The sequence below is a fragment of the Bufo gargarizans genome, chromosome 2 (genome assembly GCF_014858855.1).
Source record: "Bufo gargarizans isolate SCDJY-AF-19 chromosome 2, ASM1485885v1, whole genome shotgun sequence".
NCBI classification, from domain to species: Eukaryota; Metazoa; Chordata; class Amphibia; order Anura; family Bufonidae; genus Bufo; species Bufo gargarizans.
In genome coordinates, this window is record NC_058081.1 from 134,720,203 (window position 1) to 134,743,005 (window position 22,803).

At 42.1% G+C, this 22,803-nt stretch overlaps 1 protein-coding gene across 1 annotated transcript in view; it reads left to right on the plus strand.

The window, feature by feature from the left end:
• RHCG (Rh family C glycoprotein) overlaps positions 1-22,803 on the plus strand; it is a 111,098-nt gene that overhangs the window by 62,165 nt on the left and 26,130 nt on the right. Inside the window, 2 exon segments of the mRNA XM_044283212.1 lie at positions 13,485-13,632; positions 21,435-21,601. Of these exon segments, the coding sequence (XP_044139147.1) occupies positions 13,485-13,632; positions 21,435-21,601 (315 nt within the window).

The window sequence follows — 22,803 nt, forward strand, 5'->3', positions numbered from 1 at the left end:
TATTTCCTGGCTGCAGAGAGACTGTATAGTGGTGTAGAACACTGTGCCTTGCATGAACGCGCATAGGGAGTCTGCTTTGGTAGTGAAATAATACAGTCAGTCCGTATGACATGCAGATGACAGGCGCCGCTCTTAGAATCATTGCACACTTCACTTATTTGGGCAGTTACTGGTCCAAAACTGACCAAATAACTCAAGTGTGAACTCAGCCTTATAAGTCGATGTTAGCTTCAAGAAGAAGCGCACTACTTTTATACCATCTTCAGCTGATTCCACATAGATTTCTACAGAACCTGTTTAATTAAACACTTATACAAGTAGAGCCCCCCCACACAGAGTGGAGAGGGTGTCAGCAGTAAGTTTGTGTTGACGTCACTGATTATTTTGCCGTTCCTCTGATCCATCAGAACAATAACCCACAAAAAAAGATCCTGTCAGTTGAGCATCCACCTTCACTTGGTCAGCATTTGGCCAGTAATCCATCAGTATTGCTAATGCAAAAAAAACAAAACAGGAGTGGATCCAAAACAAAAATGACACGTAAATTGAATATTTGCATGTCTTCTGTGTTTTGTCACTCCTGCTTTTGGCTACCAAATCATAAGCCTATTCTGATGCAAAATAGGGACCATGTTATACAGGCCTTACAGCTGCTACCTAGATAGAATCCGTTGTGCATCTCATTTGATCAGAAGAAGAATCAAATACATGATGATGTCAACCAGGCCAAAAAGGCAAAATAGTGGCCCAGTCATGGACTGGGAAGGGTGGGAACAGCATTAGAAGTCCACGGAGTTGCCCAATGACAGAGTGGGGAGGTGAAAAAAGCATGAGGAGACCACAGAGTGGCCCAGTGACATAGTGTTAAGGTAACAGCAGCATAAGGAAACCAAAGAGTGGCCCAGTGACATAGTGGGAATGTGGCAGCAGCGTTGGGAGACCACAGAGTGTCCCAGTGACATAGTGTTGAGGTAGCAGCAGCAATAGGAGTCCATAGAGTGGTGAAGTGGCAGCAGCATAAGGAGACCACAGAGTGGACCAGTGACAGTGTTGGGGTGGCAGCAGCATGAGTAGATCACAGAGTAGTGATGTGGTAGCAGCATGAGGAGACCACAAAGTGGCCCAGTAATATAGTGCAGAGGTAGCGGCAGCATGAGGAGACCACAGAATAGTGAAGTGGCAGTAGCATGAGGTGACCAGAGTGGTGATGTGGTAGCAGCATGAGGAGACCACAGAGTGACATAGTGTTGATGTAGCAGCAGCATGAGGAGACCACAGAGTAGTGATATGGCAGCAGCATAGGGAGACCACAGAGTGATTAAGTGGCAGCAGCATGAAGAGACCACAAAGTGGCCCAGTGACATAGTGTTGAGGTGGAAGCAGCATGAGGAGACCACAGAGTGGTGGTGTTGCAGCAGCATGAGGACAACAGAGTGGTGAAGTGGCAGAAGCATGAGGATACCACAGAGTGGCCCAGTGACATAGCTTCAAAAGTGGAAGAGATTGAGTGCACTGATGCCCAACCACTTATGTTTCCGTGTGGACATGGGAGGACCACCGCAGCACATCTCTGATGATAATGAAACACAGATGCCAACTGCTGCGGCTTTCTGCAGTGTGCAGACTGGCAAGGAGGGCAGGTGTGAAGAGTGGGTGGAAGATGATGTGGAAGATTAGGTCCTAGACCCCACATAGAATCAAGGTCATGCGAGTGACGTGTGCAGTTCGGAGGAAGAGCTGGTGATCACACAGCACCAGCCTCACAGCAAAAGATGGAGCAGTGTGCAAAAGCAGAATGGCCATTCCCTAGCCAGTACGCCTGCTACTGCCCACCGCACCCAGGGACTGAGCAAACCAAAGTCCGCTCCAAGGAGTTCCCTGGCGTGGCAGTTCTTCAGACAATGTGCCGACGACAAAATGCAAGTGGTTTGCACGCTGTGCAATCAGAACCTGAGGCGAGGCATAAATGTTCAAAATCTGAGCACCACGTGCATGACCAGGCATCTAAATGCAAAGCACGAGCTGCAGTAGAGTAAACACCTCAAAAACCACGAAAGATCTCAGGCTCCTCCTGGTCGCTCTTCAGCTGCAGTCTCATTCTCTTCCTCCCCCCTCTGGAGTGACAGTGGCACTTGACACCCCACAAACAGAGGGTGTGGCAGCAACGCCACAACGTCCGTCACCAAGCATCTCCACAATGTCCCATGGAAGCGTTCAGCTGTCCATCTCCCAAACACTGGAGAAAAAGAGGAAGTACCCCACTACCCACCTGCGATCCCTGGCCCTGGCCCTGAATGCCAGAATTTCAAAATTCCTGGCCTTTGAAATGCTGTCATTCCTCTAGTGGAGACGAAGACTTTTTAAAAAACGTATGGCGGTGGCTATCCCACAGTACGTAGTACCCATCCCCGCCCTGCAAAACCAAGTGGAGGACAAAATTAGGTGTGCTCTGCGCAACGCCATCTGTGGCAAGGTCCACATAGCCACTGATATGTGGACCAGTAAGCACGGGCAGGGACATAATATCTCCCTAACTGCACACTGGGTAAATGCAGTGGCGGCTGGGCCTGAGGCGGATAGCAGATTGGCGCATGTCCTTCCGCCACCGAGGATTGCAGGATGTTTCTTTTTGACTGGTGCAGAGGTTCCTGAAAAATTACCCCGATATGTCAGAGCTGCTGCAGAAAGTGTGGTCCGGCTGTGCGCGCTTTCAGCGTTCACACCCTGCTGCTGCTCGCCTGTCTGTGCTGCAGCGTAACTTCGGCCTTCCCGCTCACCGCCTCATATGCAACATGCCCACAAGGTATGACTCCACCTTGCGCATGCTGGAGAGACACTGCGAGCAGCAGCAGGTAATAGTGGAGTTTTGGCTGCAGCACACACGGGTGAGTCGCCCTGTGGAACAGCACCACTTCACCAACGAGTGGGCCTCCATGCAAGACATGTGTGCTGTTTTGCGTACTCCACCAACATGGCCAGTTCCGATGATGCAGTCCTCAGCATTACTATCCCACTTCTATGTCTCATTGAAAAATCGCTTTGGGCGATAATAAGAGTATGTGGCACAGGAGGAAGAGGGATGATTTCAATGGTTATCAGGTCAGTCATTCACAAGTGGCTTGGAGGGTGGGTTCCTGCACCAACAGAGTCCAGGTACACAATTGTCCAGCCACTGGAGGATGATGATGATAATGAGGAGAAACCATCTTCACAGCAGGGTGGCACCCACAGCAGCTCATTGGCATCACTGGAGCGTGGCTGGGGGGATACAGAGGACACAGATGATACACCTCCCACAGAGGACAGCTTGTCGTTGCCACTGGGCAGCCTGACACACATGAGCGACTACATGCTGCAGTGCTTGCGCAAGGACCGCCGAGTTGCCCACATTCTAACCAGTGCTGATTGCTGGGTGGCCACCCTACTGGATCCCCGCTACAAGGACAACGTGCTGTCCTTAATTCTGTCACTGGGGTGTGATTGGAAGATGCGCAAGTACAAGCGCACGCTGGTAGACACGCTGCTGATGGCATTCCCACCTGATGCCGGGAGCTCAGTGGAAGCACAAGGAGAAGGGAGAGGAGGAGAAAGAAGTCGCCAATGCAGCTGGGGCACCGCCAGCACCTCAGAAGGGAGGGTTAGCATGGCCTAAATGGGGAAAAGCTTTGTCAGCACACCACAACAACAAGCACCACCAGCTCTTAGCAGGAGGCAGCATTTCAGCAACATGGTGGAATAGTATGTGTGCACACGCCTACACGTACTGACTGATGGGTCTGCCCCATTCAACTTCTGGGTCTCCAAATTGGGCAAACAGCCTGAGCTTGCCCTTTACGCCTTGGAGGTGCTGGCCTGCCCTGAGGCCAGTGTATAGTCCGAACGTGTGTTCAGCACGGCGGGGGGGGGGGGGGGGGGGTAATGATCACAGACCAGCGCAGCCGCCTGTCCACAGCCAATGTGGACAAGCTCACATTCATTAAAATGAACCAGGCATGGATCCCACAGAACTTGTGCAGAATAAACAAGTATACTGGCTTCACACAGCCATTGTTATACTCCAGCACACTTGTTTTTTTTAATTTTTTTAAATATATTTCCCAATGTTTTGGGGTCTTCTTAAATTTATAAAAAAAAATACAAAAATAGTGTTGGCTACCGCCTCCTCAACCTCCTACTCCACCATGTCCACCGCCTCCTCAACCGCCTACTCCACTTTGACCTCCGCCTCCTAATTCAAGATAATTATTTTTTACTTTTTTTTTTAATTCTATGTTATTTTAATTAATTTCCCTATCCACATTTGTTTGCAGGGCAATTGTCCTAGTCTTACCCCTATTTTGCTTCCCTTCGCACCCCTCTAGCCCTTTCTAGGACTTTTTTTGAGCCATTTTAGTGCCCCAAAGTTCGGTCCCTATTGACTTCAATGGGGTTCCGGATTGGGGTCAAGTTCGGGCCGACCCGAACTTTTGCGGCGAAGTTTGGCCGAACACGGCGAACCTGAACTTCCAGGTGTTCGCTTAACCCTACTCAGACATTATAGTCTATGGGTCAGTGATCATGGACACGATCTGTGTTTGGTCTGTGGTTTTCACAGACCATTGGTAGGAGATGCCCTGGACACTAATTTTCAGCTGAACAGGGTCCGTGCAATACAGGTGACATATGCCAAAAAATGGACACACAGACAAAGCACAGATCCTTCATGAACATCTTCAATTAAGAACCACTGACCATCTTGTCATGGGGGTCGTCACTGACATAGATGTGTGAATGAGGCCTCACAGATTAAATAAAGCTTTTAGGGTCCCTACAAAGATGGTGGAATGCATTTGTGGAAAACTGTGTATAACTAATTTTCCTATGAAGTTTAGATTTGTCCACTCTAAAACTCCATGGAGTACATTTATTAAAACAGGCGTTTTAGACGCCAGTCTTAACAAAGCCCCATAGCTGGCGGAGGATCCACCGAAGTTCTGAAGAGGTAAAGGCCTGTCCATAACTTCGGCGCTTCAAGCTTCAGTTCTAAATGTAAGACAGCTTACTAGCGTCTATTGCGCTGCCATAATTTAGGCGTATTTAAATGACCCCCGATGTGTCTGTGTTCTGCTGTGGAAAATATGAAATGTTGTGAATTGTGTAAACTCAACTTCATAGATTGCAATGGGAAATCATAATTCACAATGAAATCTGCATTAGAATCCTAATTAACCTACAAATGCGCACATATGGATTTCAGTGCATATTTTTCCATCACATGTGAAGCCAGCTTTAGCTCCTTAAACAAATGAAGTTGCTCTTTTTTTGAGGGCTGTACAAACGTGAAAATAACCACACATTTTTTGCAAACAGTGGGGATCATTTATCAATTGGAAATCTGCGACTTCTCCCTGCTCCCTTTTTTTTTTTTTTTTTTTTTTTTATAACTCAGACAACCCCTTTAAGGTTTTTAGGGCATTTTATATCTTAAATGCACTTATCTGAATTAATTACTAGTAATTTGGACTTTAAATTTGGTTAAAACCCATAATATAAAAAAAATACCCCCCCAAAAAAATAGATAAATTTGAAGACAATTTAGCATTTTGTGGCAAATCATAAGACTGGCATCTTAATAAATGTGCCCCAGTGTATTTGCCTACTAGCATTTTCTTCATGCTATCTTTCTCCTATAGAGAAGTTGATGTCAGAAAGCTTGAAAAAACACAATGAGCTGCAGCATGCTGTGTTTTTTAAAGAAGCCATAAAGACAAGAAACACCACCAAATGAACAAAAAACGGCCGTAGAAAGAAAATAAACACTTGTGACATGTTTCATACTTCCCAAAAACCTTTAGATAAAATCTGCAGCTGGTGTTTAAAAAAAATTAATGCACCAAAAATGCAGGTGCAAAAAACAAAACTAGTAACACAAAAGTAGTGCAGAGGAATGCATGCAAAGACTTCTTTGTGAAAGCACCCTTATACATATTAGCCAGCAAGGTGGGCCAGTTTAAATAATTATGGTTTTAAGCATCATTCAAATGTCCATGCTCAAATCCATGAGAAGGTGGTCAGTGATGCATCCATGAAGTCATTCTTGAAGTATCAGTGTTTGGTCTGTGTTTCCATTTCTTACTGTCAGTGTGCCATCCATGTTTCACTGACCCTGTACAGCTGAAAAATAATTTTCATAGCATCTCTTCCTAATGAAATGTGAAACACAGATGCAACATGGATGGCATCTGTGTTGCATCCACAGCTTTCACGGACCTATAGACTGTAATGGGCGTGAATCGTTATGGATCTGTGAACACTGACAAAATGGAGCATGCAAAACACTGATATCTGAATACACACATTAAAATGAATGGGGACGTTTGCTGTCCGTGGAGAACACATACAGCACACATCCGTGAAACACTGATGTGTGAATGAGGGTTTAGGCTGTTGACTTGAGGTCATTGCAGTATAACTCACTCCCTAAAAGTAATTAGAGGTAAACTGTCATTTAGGTGGAGGAATGATGCGCCCATTGTTAAACTTGTTATGTTACTTAGTGATGCAGATGTGATTTAATATTTTTCTAAGGAATGGTTGTACAAACAGGTCTGCAGCTGTTTTGGGTATTCCACGTAATACATAGTACATAAGGCCGAAAAAAGACATTTGTCCATCGAGTTCGGCCTGTCATCCTGCAAGTTGATCCAGAGGAAGGCAAAAAAAAAACTGTTAGGTAGAAGCCAATTTTCCTCACTTTAGGGTAATAAAAATTCCTTCCTGACTCCAATCAGGCAATCAGAATAAATCCCTGGATCAACGACCCCTCTCTAGTAGCTATAGCCTGTAATATTATTACACTCCAGAAATACATCCAGGCCCCTCTTGAATTCCTTTATTGTACTCACCATCACCACCTCCTCCGGCAGAGAGTTCCATAGTCTCACTGCTCTTACTGTAAAGAATCTTCTTCTATGTTTGTGTACAAACCTTCTTTCCTCCAGAAGCAGAGGATGTCCCCTCGTCACAGTCACCGTCCTGGGAATGAATAGATGATGGGATAGATCTCTGTACTGACCCCTGATATATTTATACATATTAATTAGATCTCCTCTCAGTCGTCTTTTTTCTAAAGTGAATAACCCTAATTTTGATAATCTTTCAGGGTACTGTAGTTGCCCCATTCCAGTTATTACTTTAGTTGCCCTCCTCTGGACCCTCTCCAGCTCTGCTATGTCTGCTTTGTTCACTGGAGCCCAGAACTGTACACAGTACTCCATGTGTGGTCTGACTAATGATTTGTAAAGTGGTAGGACTATGTTCTCATCACGGGCATCTATGCCACTGATGATGCAACCCATAATCTTATTGGCCTTGGCAGCAGCTGCCTGACACTAGTTTTTGCAGCTTAGTTTGCTGTTTATTAAAATTCCTAGATCTTTTTCCATGTCAGTGTTACCGAGTGTTTTACCATTTAATAAGTACGGGTGACTTGCATTATTCCTTCCCATGTGCATAACTTTACATTTGTCAGTGTTAAACCTCATCTGCCACTTATCTGCCCAAGCCTCCAATCTATCCAGATCCCTCTGTAGTAGTATACTACTACTTTTTTGGTGCAATGAATCTGAAAATCATCTCCATTTTGTTATAGGACATCACGTTTCCTGACAATTTAGGTAACTATGTTAAATAAGGCAATAGCTCAAAATAAATTGAAATAGACTTATAAAATTAAAGTTTTATTACAAATTTTTCATGAAAATCCTTTTTTGAACTGAAATGAGGTCACCTACACATATTAAACTCGATTCTTCTTCCCTGTGAGGCTCCTCTTGGTGCATTTACGCTTGTGAGTAGCATCTGGAATGTCTCTCTGAAGCATCCAACAGTAGTCTGCCATCATTGTAATGCTCCATTTTCCCTGGTATCTCCTTTCCATCTCTTTAATGTCTTGGTGGAATCGTTTACCTTGTTCCTCACTTACATCTCCCAAATTTTCAGGAAAGTAGCCAAGGTGAGACTGGAGGAAATGCACTTTCAATCTCATAAGGCAAGCCAAAGCTTGAAATGCTTTCAGCATTCGTCCGACGATCTTTTTGAAGTGAGGATCTTGGTTATTGCCTGAAAATTTCTGTACGACTTCTTTAAATGCAATCTTTTTGAGGATCCGTCATGGTATTGACAAACTCTTGATCAACTATAAGCCTTCTAATGTCTGGTCCGACGAACACACCTTCCTTAAATTTTGCCTCCGACAAGCCTGGAAACTTGGTGACAAAGTATTTGAAGCATTCTCCATCCCCTGGAAGTGATTTTACGAATTGCTTCATCAATCCCAATTTTATGTGGAGAGGTGGTAGAAGAACTTTATGGAAAGGTACTAAAGTTTTTCGAAGGACATTTTTTTTCGATGACGACCCTCGGCTGCTAACTCCTTTTCATCCAGTGATTTTGTCGGTCTTGACTGTCCCATAGACACAGAAAACAAGGGTATTTGGTATATCCAGCTTGTTGCCCGAGCTTCATGCACAAGACCTTCAAGTCCCCACAGACTTGCTAACCATGGTCTTCATATTTAAGTTTACGAAGAACCAATTCCAAATTCTCGTAGGTTTCCTTCAAGTGTACGGAATGACCTACAGGTATGGAAGCGTAAAACCCACCGTTGTGGAAAAAACTGCTTTCAGACTTCTTTTTGAAGAATCTATAAAAAGATGCCATTGCTCTGAATCATATTGGATTTTAAATTGACCCATCAGACCTTCGACATTGATGCAATAAACCAACTTGTCGTCCTGGGCGAAGTAAGGAACTAACTCCTTTTCACGATGTCTGAACCACAAAGATGACACTCCTGGCAATAATAAATTCCTGCTTTTCAGCCTTGATCCAAGTAACTCAGCGGCATCTTTTGGAAGATTCAAGTCTCTTACCAAATCATTCATCTCCTCCTGAGAAAACAATTAAGGTCTTGTATCATCTTCAAAGTCGGAACTTGATTCGTCATCTGGTTCAGGTATGACTTCACCTTCATCGGAGCTAGGTATCTCTTCCAAGGTAGCAGGGGGCTTGGGTACTGGTATATCTGTGCCATGGGGGATGGGACGAATTGCTGAGTGAAGATTGGGGTATGAAATGGAATGCTTCCATTTGGAATTAAACCCTTTCACATCGCATGAACAAAAGTAACAGTTGTCACTATGATTCTTTTGCTCTCGCCATACCATAAGAATCCCATAACGGAATTATTTTTTTCTTACCCTTGAACCAGTTTCAGAGGTCCTCAATACACTGTTTGAACACTTTGAGGTGCCCAAACTTTATCTTGATCTCCAATTTTTAGTCCAAAGTATGCAAAGTATACTTTTTTCACAAAGTCTGTAATATTTTGCTGTTGCTTCAACACTGTATATTCACCACAGATGAAACAAAAACTGTCTGGTGAATTAATACACTTTCGCAGAGCCATAACATAACGGTTGAAGAATGAGGAGCTAACACGAACTACGATGAAAAAGTGTGAACAGCCTAGAACCAAGAACCTGACGATGATTCATGTACAAGTGTGGACTGCAGGAGAGAGCAGCTCTGTGTCTGTACAAGAGACGTCACTGTGCTGGCCATGCCCCCCTGCACTGACCAGAGCTGCTGCTATCTGCCCTGTGTCTCCCTCCCACTGGATTCTTCAGGACAGAGTAACCCCTTCTCCCATTAGAAGCACAGACTCAGGGCTGAGGCTTACACATAAAGCATGCTGATGAGTATCGCAGTAGTCAGACATGTCACTCAGAGCAGCACTGGTATTCACCCCCTTTGCAGGGGGAGGGGCAGAGATGGTTTACCTGAAAATAACAACAAAGGGCCAAAAAAGAGAACTAGAGAAATGAGGAATTTTTTTTTCCCCCTAAAACTTGCTTAGCTTGTGTATATATTGCTGACCATCAGATTTACAATGCTATATTTTTTTTACATAACTCAGACAAGCCCTTTAATGTTTTTGGGGCATTTTATATCTTAAATGCACTTATCTGAATTAATTAATAGTAATATGGACTTTACATTTGGTTAAAACCCATAATATAAAAAAATACCAAAAATATATATTTTTTTATCAATTTGAAGACCATTTTGCATTTTGTGGCAAATCATGATGTCTAGGAGTTTTTTTCAATATTTTATTTGTTTTCAGCACACCAAAATACATGGAAATTAGATGAAAATAATCCGATTTTTAGTTGCAGACCTGGGTTGACACCTTGTGAAGCAGGAAATGGAATATTACTATTAATTATTCTTAGTAATACTAAAACTTTGTTCTCTAAGTAAGGGCTCATTCAGACGACCGTATATTTGTGTCCACATCCATTCCGCAATTTTGTGAAAAGGATGCAGACTTATTCATTTCAATGGGGCTGTAAAAGATGCGGCAGCACACCATGTGCTGTCCACATCCGTACCTCCAAAAAGACAAAACATGTCCAATTGTTAGTTTTGGTGGTCAAGAATAGGCATTTTTATCATGGGGCTGGCCATTCTGCAAATTACGGAAAGCACATGGCAGGTATCCATGTTTTGTGCTGGGGGCAGTGTTGCTGAAAACTATTAATAGAAGAATATTTAAAGGAGAGAGAGAGTGCAGGGGGGAGTGTACGGAGAGTGCAGGAAGACTATTCGGCCTCAGTTTTTTATTTATTTATTCCTACAATTACTTATTCCTATATCAACCGTAAATTTAATTCAATACCAATAAGATGGAAGCCTTTATTATTCCAGTACAAGAGTGGTCTGGTTATACCTGATTTATAGCTATTTGTGACAAATTAATTAGGAACAAATAAAATTTCTTGGCAAAATTTTGCTCATTTTTAGCTAACTTTTTTTTTTTCACTAATGCTCTTCTGAGAAACGGACGTAAAAAATGGACCCATTCAGTTACATGTTCTATATTTTGATGACCGTTTTTCACTGACAGTAAAAAAAAACTGCCATGTGAATAACCCCATAGACTACCATTGGTCTTAAAACGGAGGTGTGATGGCTGCTAAAAAAAATGTACATCACATGTCTGTTTTTCACTGTCGTGTGCATGCAGCCTAACCATATTAGATGCAAATAAGACAAAATTAATGATTTATAGAAACATCATCTTTAATGTGGACACAACATTTTCCAGGGACATGAATATGGATATAATGTGAACAGTGATTTCTATGAATGCCAACATTGCCTCCTATTGTTCGTATGCATGGGCCCCACATATTCAGGCTACTGTTTTGGACCAGGATTGCATGTTTTATCTTAATTCATTTAGTATTTTGTCTCATGTCTATTGTGTCTAATAAGTTATTGATTGTTATATTGTTTGAGGGATTTTCCTATTTTAACCTGTGCACAAAATTTTTTAAATGAACTACTTTAGAGTCTGATTAATTATAAATTTTATTAGAGAAAAGCACGTGGCAATGAGGGGGGAAAAAAACGCCAGACCGACATCATGGTGCGATATGAAAAAAAAAAAAAAGTGTCCCAAACATGCACTTCAAGGGTGAAAAAAAAATATTTCCCCTAGACTTCCATGGAGCTGGCATTGTTTTTGCTTTAAGAACACAGCTAAAAACACCATTAAAAAACACTCCGAAAACGCAAGTCCACCATCACATGCTGGTATCTCTTTTAACAGTAAAAAGCATTACAATTGCATCAGGGTGGTGGAGAGAATGGGAATAGTCACTGTGGCGGCCTTCACCTTGCTGCTTCCTAGGCAGTGCTTTAATAGGAGGGTGCAGCATTTCTTCCCTCAGGGCACACTCAGATTTTAGGTCCCCCTGCCTGATGGTAGTGGAGGTGCCCTTGGTGTATGTGGTTTTTTGGGTGAAGCTTATTACATCCCGCTCACATGCAGAGAAGTCTGTAGCCAAGGTGTAGGCCATTACTTTCTTTGATAGAATGCACACCCACTTGTAGAATACCCACACTTTCTGTATAATTCAGTAAGGCCTCTTGCACACGAACGATACGGATTAGGTCCAGATGCGTTCAGGAAAATTCGCACCATTTCGCAAGCAAGTTCAGTCAGTTTTGTTTGCGATTGAGTTAAGTTGTTTGCTTTTTATTGCGCGGGTGAAATGCGCATTGATGCGTTTTTCACACGCGTGATAGAAAACGTAATGTTTACAAACAACACCTCTTAGCAACCATCAGTGAAAAATGCATCACATCCGCACTTGCCTGCAGATGCGATGCATTTTTCACGCAGCCCCATTCACTTCTATGGGGCCTGCGTTGCATGAACAACGCAGAATACAGAACATGCTGCGATTTTCACGCAACGCACAAGTGATGCATGAAAAACAACGCTCATGTACACAGAACCATTGAAATGAATGGCTCCGGATTCAAGCATTGCACCCACGCTAAAAAACTCTCTGATCTGAAAGGGACCTAACTCTTCCTTCAAGGGCTGGCTCATATGCTGTCACTTTGCACAGCGCTGCTCCTAAATGTCCTTTTACATGGGATGACAGAGCAGCAGATTGTTGGGAACAAAGCTTTGCTGCTTGCCAGTGGAGGAGACCATTACAGTGATCGCTAATTCCATCGCTCCTCTCAATGCTGACTCATTGTTTGTTGGCAGCAGATCTACACAGCACGATCTGCTGCTGGCAAACAGCGATTTTTGTGTACGCACAATCGAATTACCCGATGTGAACAAGAATTTACACCACCAGATAATTATAGGAATGCTCATTAACGACCATCTTTAGGATTCTTGGCCCGTGTAAAGGACCCTATAGCTGTTTAGACATCCACAGCTCACACTAGACTGACTTACTTCTTCCCAGAGAATAAGGGGTGGTGCCAGCCCTTCCTAGCAATTTTAACTAGAGACCCATTGCTCTCTCCATATAAAGTCTGTGAGACATTTCTGTACTATGGGTACACTGCACAATGCTATCTGATAAGCCTGTTAGTCAGCTGCTAAAGGCAGCATTGTCAAGTGTCCAGTGACGACCAAGAATGGTGAAAACTGTGCATGGATGCCACAGGGATCAACTACATAAATGCCAATCAAGGTAATTCAAACTAACAATCTTCCTCTAGAGTATGATGACTGGGGGTTACAATCATCCTGAACTGGTCAGTTTTTCAGATTTTGTAATAAGAAAAACATTTTTATAGACTTCATGAGTGCCCAGCCTCATTCCTTTTTTGCTTCACAATGGTAACACCAAGGCACTGAGATAGAGCTTTATGTAAATGTTTTTCCTGTTGATTATACAGTACTAATAAATAATAACTATGTGTAGTAGAGATGAGCAATTCTTAAAAAGAAAGAGAGAGCGGGAGACACTATTCTAGGCAGGCAGAGCACTTTCAAATTTATTGGGACCTGAACTGAATTGGACATCTGATTCAGCCGAATCTGACCAGAATCAAAATTCCTTAAGAGCTTTGGCTGTATATTCTTTTTATACCTTAATCTGTCATTCTGTATCTCACCACAGGTCATTGATGCTGGAGGTTCTATGACAATCCACACATTTGGGGCATATTTTGGACTAACAGTTTCTTGGATCTTAAAGCGTCCACATCTTAGTCAAAATAACAACAAGGAAGGATCAGAGTATCACTCTGATCTGTTTGCTATGATCGGTGAGTTGCGTTTTTTTCATGTAACATCTTAAGATATCTTTTAAGATTTAAATGGAAAGTATTTAAGTAAAAAAAAAATCCTTGTGTAAACAGCATGTGTCAGGTTTTTATATTCTGCTCTCAGGGAAATATTTTGTGAATAAATACTAGTAAAAGTCAATTCTACATCTCCTGTAGTCCATTATACCCCCCTCATCTCTATGCATGTCGTAATGAGTAACATTCTTTGGTTGTGAAAGCTCCATCTGCAAATATGCAGGGCAAATAAAAAAAATATGCAAATAACCAACCATGTATCCATACTTAGAGATATAGTGATTGTTCTGTTGTCACTGCAGTGGTCAATTTCTATCATCTTCTGTCACCAGTTCTTAAGAATTGGATAAAAAAAAATCCTACCGAGTTATATTGTATCTACAAGATTTGCCATCTAGGACAGAGTGGGGAGACACGGAGCTGGACTGGGGTGCCTTGGTCCCACCAATAAATTTCATTCTGGGGGCCCACTGTACAGCTATATGCAATTATAACCTGCTCAAACATAGGCAGGCAAGACGGTACAAGATGATTGATAATGGATCTCTTATTATAATAATTATTGCATTTATAATAATCTATCCAAAGTCGATTTGTTTTTCAACTTTGTTTTAATGCTGTTTTCATACATTATAATGTATGCGCTGCACGGAGATAAATACGTTAAGTCCGAAATTTGACTTTGGTGAAGAACTTTGGTCTTCACATTATAAAAACTAATCCGAATTTGTCTTTGGTACCAACTGGTACCTCTGTACTGAAGATGACTTCAGATTACTGTTTTAAAGTGGTTTTTAAAGTTGTAGAGAATTGAAGGCCAAAGTTCTTCATCAAAATCTTGCAAGACTAGGCTGGTTGGAATGCTACCTATGTATAAGAAGTAGTGCAGTCAGTCTACTGTCACTTGTGCCCACTGGTGTAGGGGTGGGGGACTAGAGTCCCCCTTGTTCTGGTAGCCAACCAGGGGTTCACCTGTTCCTCTGTAGGCTTGTCTGGACTTGGGCAGACAAATGGTATTTGATATTTGATATGCATTCCTCATCTACTGTCTGTCGTATTTCTCCCCATTGTATGTTGTAAAAAGCCACTTTACAGTAGCTACATTTTTGTTTCCCTAATGTCCTTCACAATTGGTAAGCTTTTTCCTAATCCATTTCGTTCTATTTAACATCACTTCATGTCATTAGCATTTGACAACAGTAATTTTCCATATTCAGAACAGATTCCTTAAAGTATTTCTCCAATGTAGATGTCAGAAGGTTAAAAATGTATTGGGGCATTTTTACTAAACCTGTCCAAAATGTTGGCATAGTAAACTTAGACAGTAAAAATTATCACAGTGGATTATAGGTTTAGAGCATTAGCTTCATAAATATGTAACTTGATGTGACCTTTTTTTGCCAGAAATGAACTTGGTGCCCTTTTGTGCAACATACAAGAGCGATCACGTTAGTAGATGTGGCTCATTATGTATAGTTCTCTAATAAAGTTTTTGTAGTCCTTCTAACGTCCGCCTATGAAATGAATTGTAGACTGTTGGAAATATAAGATACAGTATATGAAAATACAGTGGCTCACATTTACTATTATCCGTACAACTAGATTCTGGCATAATTTGCGCCAAAATGTGGCTCAATTTGGCGCTCCTAGAGTTAGAGAAATTATCTGCACATAGCCTTACCATTAAACAGCCTCTGTCAGCATGAGCAATCTTATTAAACCAAGCATATTGCCTGATAGGGTTGATCATGCTGATTAATCTGATATCTGTCTTATGACTATAGGATCAACTGCATTAGCGAGATATTAATTTTAATATCTATGCAAGTTAGGCATTTTGATCTCTGAGGAGCGGGGATAGCTCTCTGAACACCACTACTGCTATGCTCCCAGTGCTCAGTGCTCTGTGCTCTCCACCATCCCCATTGATTTACACGTCTAATAACCCTATCTAATATACAGTGAGTACCAAAATTGCACCACTATTCTGGCATAAAATTCTGTCTCAAACTAAGCCAACCATTAGTTAGTATAAAGTTAGAGAAAAGTCCCTATCCATACAGCAGATTTATCATCCAGCCTGAGCTTCTGTGATAAATCTGGTGCAGGTCTGGACTAGTGATGGAGAAACATCGGCCGTGATAGTTCGCGAACACGATCAAATGTTCGCGAACCGCAAGTTCGCGGCGGGCCCTATTCCCTTTAATGCCAGGCTAACCTGAAAAACCTTCAGGTCATGTTTGCAGCCACCAAATACTTAGTAGAAGTGTGCAAATAGTCCCACAACATAGACAGTGACATACTAAAGGGGGATCAATGACAAAAATTCCAACAAAAAATATGTATCTTAATCGGGGGACATTTTTATGTGTCTTAAAGGGAAATTCTCTGAATGGTGCCCTGTTGGAGCCAAGAAATTTTTTATTTTTGGCCACGGGAGAACGGGCCTTAAAACTTAGGCATTCACCTGACATAAAAGAAATTCTGATTGTGGCTCGAGGTACATTATGTGGTCAATGGATAAAAATTTTACGGTAGGCCACTGGACTACAGGCTCCAAATATTAGGCATTCACCAGACAGAAAAGATCAAGTGATTATGTGGCCGGAGGTATATTACACGGTCAATGGATATAAATTTTACTGCAGGCCAGTACAAATACAGGTCAAATACATATATTTAAATTAACTAAAAATATAAAATTGGATTAAAAACTTATGATAATAGTTGAAATTCGATTACACTAGTATTGAGTGCGAATATTCGAATAGCGAAATTTAATCGAATATCGGCACTTCGTTAATTCGCGAATATTTTTAATATTGTGCTATATATTCGTTAATTTGAATATTAGTTTTAAAAAAAAATATTATTGTTACCCTAGCTTTTCCAAAAGCAGTACTTTTAAGAGAGGATTCCCTGCTCCCTGCTCGCTCAAGTTAGTGCCCGTTGCTGCCTCTATCTACCTCCCGTGTGCATGGAACCTCCATGCTAGAATGTACTGTTGGGTGTGAGAATCAAGTTGCAATCGCAATGCGAATAATATAACTTGAATAAATCGCATAACGATTTTAACTTGTACCTGGTTTACAATGGTTGGCTATCTCAAATTAGCGAAGATGGAGAATATTTCGTTTTGACTAATAAATAGATTAGTCATCCTCGCAAATTGAAAGTAATTTAGTAAACCAGGTCTAAGTTGAAATCCCAATGCAATTAATTCAAGTTATATTAATCGCATTGCGATTTTAACTTGTAGCTACTGATGGGTCTCTAATGGAATGGGTCAGCTTGCTAGAATTAACAAAGTTAACGAATATGGAATCTAGCAGTGCTAATTTGTAATCGCAATGCGATAATATTTGCTATTATTATTATTAACTGCATTGCGAATCCAACTTTTATAATCCACTTTTGTGGAGGATTTCAATGCTGTATTGGGACAATATAGGAAGATATATCGCTTTACTCGATAATTACGTAGTTGTCATTATTGCGTAATAAGATAACTTAAATTGAGGATGATGTAGAATACTTCACTATCTTAGTTGATGTAGAATACTTCACTATCTTAGTTGATGTAGAATACTTCACTATCTTAGTTGATGTAGAATACTTCACTATCTTAGTTGATGTAGAATACTTCGCTATCTTAGTTGATGTAGAATACTTCGCTATCTTAGTTGATGTAGAATACTTCGCTATCTTAGTTGATGTAGAATACTTCGCTATCTTAGTTGATGTAGAATACTTCGCTATCTTCGTTGATAAAGAATACTTCGCTATCTTGATTCTTTTATTAATATAAAGACATATAATATAGCAATTAAAGATATAAATTATAACATCTAATTCTAAGCCCAAAAATTGCAATATGCGAATTATTAAATTTTACTTTAGGCCACTGGACTACAGGACCCAAACATTAGGCATTCACCGGACAGAAAAAATCAAGTGATTATGTGGTTGGAGGTAGATTACACGGTCATTGGATATCAATTTTACAGCAGGCCAGTGGACTACAGGCCCCAGAAATTATACATCCAGCGTACAAAATAATATCAGTAAATATGTGGCTAGAGGTAGATTAGCTGGTCATTGAATATAAATTCAGCAGCAAGCCAGTGTACTACAGGCCCCATAAATTATGCATTCAGCGTACATAAAAGAACAAGTATGTATGTGGCTGGAGGTAGATTACAGGGTCATTGGATATCAATTTTACAGCAGGCCAATGTACTCTAGGCCACAAAAAATTATGCATTCAGCGTACATTAAAGAACAAGTATGTGGCTGGAAGTAGATTACACGGTCATTGGATATAAATTTTCGAGGAGGACAGTGTACTACAGGCCCCAAAAATTATGCATTCAGGGTACAGAAAAGAACAAGTAAGTGTAACGGATCTCCTGACACCCCGACTGCGTACCTCTGTTGATGGATGCTCCTAGTGCTTCCCGAGGACTCCGAGTACTCCACTCGACACCGATACCACCACAGGAACCAGGAACAGGAATAGCTCTTACAAGAGCTAGGAGTTATAGCCCGGGGAGTATACACGTATAGCAATCCCCACACACATGAGACGAGGCTCTATGTTGAATGTAAAACGGGAACTCTTTATTGAACACACCAGCATTGACTTTTATATATACATTTTCCAACAAGGGTACCACCCCCGTGGACCTGGTTGGGAACTGAGGACATGACATGGCAGTCAATCCTTTACAGCTTTACGGTTTAAACACAAAAACTAACCCTATTCAACAAACACAATGGCATGGTCTGTGACGCAATTAACAAAATACAATTACCAAAACACATTAGGCTCTGCATATGATACAATTACCAAACATAATGGGCTAACTTAATCACTCACAGGCAGAAAACACAAATTTTTCCCAAAACACAGAAAACACCTCAAAACCCCACATATCCCCATAATGTATACATCCATGGATAGCTATGATCTGGGTGAACAACATATCCCAAAATCACACAGATCCGAGCAGGGGTTCACAAATTCCATGGAAGTCACATTTGGCCGACCGCAAGCATGGCTTTCCTGCCCAAAACAGTTCCACAGATTTAGGCTGTGCGGACGGTCTGTCTTCTCCTTCAAAGTTAGTATAAACCTGAGGCAAGAGGCTGGCAAACAGGCCCCTCCAAAACCCAGTGGCAAGGTTAGTTTCGCCACAGTAAGTATGTGGCTGAAGGCATATTACACGGCAATTGAATATCAATTTTACAGCAGGCCAGTGGACTACAGGCCCCAAATATTATGCATTTAGCATACATAAAAGAACAAGTAAGTATGTGGCTGGAGGTACTGTAGATTACACGGTCATTGGATATCAATGTTATAGCAGGCCAGTGTACTACAGGCCCCAAAAATTATGCATTCAGCGTACATAAAAGACCAAGTAAGCATGTGGCTGGAGGTAGATTACACGGTCATTGGCTATCAATTTTATAGCAGGCCAGTGTACTACAGGCCCCCAAAATTATGCATTCAGCGTACATAAAAGACCAAGTAAGTATGTGGTTGGGGGTAGATTACACGGTCATTGGATATAAATTTTTCAGTAGGCCAGTGGACTATAGGCCCCAGAAATTATACATTCAGCGTACAGAAAATATTAAGTATGTGGCTGGAGGTAGATTACATGGTCATTGGATATCAATTTTACAGAAGGCCAGTGGACTACAGGCCCTAAAAATTATGTATTCAGTGTACATAAAAGAACAAGCATGTGTCTAGAGGGAGTTACATGGTTAATGGATATCAATTTTTCAGCAGGCCAGTGTACTACAGCCCCCAAATATTTAGCATTTAGCGTACATAAAAAAACAAGTATATGTCTGGAGGTAGATTACACTGTCATTGAATATAAATTCAGCAGCAGGCCAGTGTACTACAGGCCCCAAAAATTATGCATTCAGCCCGTGTTTGCTAGACCACGTGTCTGTGGTCAGATGTATCTTGGCACTGACAGTGTGCCAGGGATACATTTACTTGCAGCTGAACGTGGCCATATAGCTCTGGGAAGCCCTTTGGGGAGAAATATTTCCTTCCTGGGACCTTCCATTGCGGTGTGCCAATGGCCACAAATTTTCTAAAGGCTTCAGAGTCCACCAGTTTATATGGCAGTAGTTGGCGGACTAGCAGTTCCAACAAGCCAGCGTTCAGCCGTTGGGAAAGAGGGTTATCCGGCATCATTATCTTTTTTCACTCAAACATTTGGGCCATGGAAGCCTGCCTTTTGCCAGATGAATGCAGTGATGGCACGGTGGAAGGTGGAGTGGAGGACAAATGGGAGGAGAGAGGAGAAGAACAGGTTCTGACTGTGTTTCTCCCACTGCCTCGGTGATGGGAGGCCAGGTGCCTTCTTAAGGTGGTCATCCCTAGGTGAGTGTTGGGCTTACCGCGACTTGACAGCACAGGCTGCAGATGGCAACGCTAGTGTCAGCAGCCGACACGTTAAAACGACACGTTAAAAAAAAAAGCCCTTACTGCGGAGCCATGTGCCGGCGTCCTGGGAGCACCAGATGTGACCGTGCATGGTGGATGGCTCGTTCCAGATACATTAGCAGTCTGCTTTTTGCATCCTGTGCACTGTAAGTACTGCCTGCTTCTCCTCCCTGTCTGCTGCTCCGTCCTTCCCTCTGAACTCCCGTCCTCTTCCTCTCTTGTGGGCACCCACGTGACGTCCATAGACACGTCCTCATCGGCACCTTCACCACCACTGACATTAGAGATCTCTGAGTAGGCAGCAACAGCGGGGACCACCCCCCTTGGGCTGATCTGGGTACTGTCGTCAGACTGCTGGGTGGCGACCGTTCATACCTCCTCTTCCTGATCCAATGCCAAGAATGGCTGCGCATTGGTAAGGGCTTGTAATGGATGGGAAAATAATTCCTGTTACTCGAGTGGACGGGATATGGTGGTGGTATTTTTGAGGGTGCACACAGCAGAGAGTGACAAGGGTGCAGATAGAGAGGATGAGGAGGGTGGAGAAGGTGAAGGTGAAGGCTCAGTGAGCCACTCAACCAAGTCTAGTGCATCCTTTGATGCAATCGCACCCATCTTCTGCAACTTCCCACTTGGGCTCCGGCCTGGTGCACCTGCCCTACCTCTACCACCCCTGCAGAATGGCCTGCTTCTTCCAATGACTGTCATTTTCAAAATGACCCTGTGACAAGTCCCTATAGAAGGGCAGTATTTGTGGAAGAAGGTATATCACACCCATGCTTCAATAATTTTTTTTTTTTGTTCAAATAGCGTTTGTCGCTCTGTGTAGCTGAGGTAACGCAGCAAAACCGCAAACAAATGCTGCACTACCTAAATGCACTATATAGAAAGTATATAATTGGTATATCACACCCCTGCTTCAATCAATCAGTTTTATGAGGGGGCAACTGGTATTTCACACCAGTAGAAATTATTTGTTCCAATAGCGTTTGTCACTCTAAGGTAGGAGGTATGTCCATGTGCTGAAATATCTAAATTGGCTGTCCTGTACCACCTGATGATGTATCATGGTCAAAGTTCTTCACAATATAAAAGAATATGGCGCCGGCAGAAATCGGCATATGTTCACCCGTTCAGTGAACCGCAAACGAGCAAAGTTTGCCGCGAGACAACCGCCGGGCGTACTGCAAGGCCATCTCTAGTCTGGACAGTCTGTCTAAGTTTATGCCAACTATAGAATTTGTAAATGTCTCCCAGTGACTTTTCATAACTTGTATCTTTTGTGTTAATACAGGAACCCTATTTCTTTGGATGTATTGGCCCAGCTTTAATTCAGCTGTATCGCATCATGGAGATGCCCAGCATAGGGCTGCCATTAACACATATTGTTCTTTGGCTGCCTGTGTTTTGACAACTGTTGCTGTTTCCAGCTTGGTAAACAAAAAGGGTAAATTAGAAATGGTAAGTCCATATAGCCTTAGAATGCATGAAATATTGTCCAACAGGGTACTTTATTTTTCAAAAAAGGAGCAGAATGTATAAAAAAAATAATTTCTCATCCATGCCTCATCAATTCCCTGGAGCTGCCATTACAGTACTTACCATCTTGACAAACACTTGTGAAAGAATAAGTCATCCTAAAGAACTCAATGAATTTCTTCCCTTTTAGATATTCCAAGATTAACTGTGAGTGGTATTATTGCAAAGTGGAAGCATTTAGGAACCACAGCATCTTAGCCACTAATTGGAAGACCATGTATAGTTACAGAGCGGGATCGCTGAGTGTGGAGGAGCATAGTGTATAAAAGTGCCTTCACACGCAGCCTTTGTTTCACAAATTGGTGCTAGAAAATCAGTTCTATTCATCTGAATAGGGTTGTTTTGGCAGTAAGCGTGTGAATTTCTGCAAATCCAATTCAGATGAATGGAATTGATTTTCCGTCACAGAAATTTCTGCTAAATATTCCGCCGCATGTGAATGCACTCTAAAAGTATCCAACATTCTGCTGATCTAATAACTGCAGAGTTCAAAACCTCCTCTGGCATTAACATCAGCACAAAAACTTGTGTATCAGGAGCTTCATGGCATGGGTTTCCAAGGCCAAGCAGCTGCATGCAAGCCTTACCAAGCCATCACCAAGCACAATGCAAGGCATTGCATGAAGTGGTATAAATCACACCGTGCACAACAATTTTTTGTGGATGAATCACTCTTCTCTTCCTGGCAGTGTGATGGACTACCCCGAGTTTGGTGAATGCCAGGAGGATGTTACCTGCCTGACTGCACTGTACTATCTGTAAAGTAGGGTGAAGGAAGGATAATGCTATAGGGTTGCATTCAGAGGTTGCCCTAGGATCCTTAGTCCCATTGACCTCACATGTGCTCTTATGTACTAATGGGAAAAAAATCCTACAGATGCTCAAATGCACATGCCAGAAAACCAATGCACATCAAAATATGGTCCAATAAAGCTTTACAACTTTTTTTTATGTTAAAACCAATTAAAAGCAACACTGTTTTTAACTGCAGGTCTCAATCGCCCCGCGCCCCCCCCCCCCTTCCCCCAGCATGATTTACAATAAAACTAATGTAAAGAGGTCAGCACAAAAATACATTTTACTAAAGAGAGTACACAGAATATGGTGTGTGTGTGTGTGTGTGT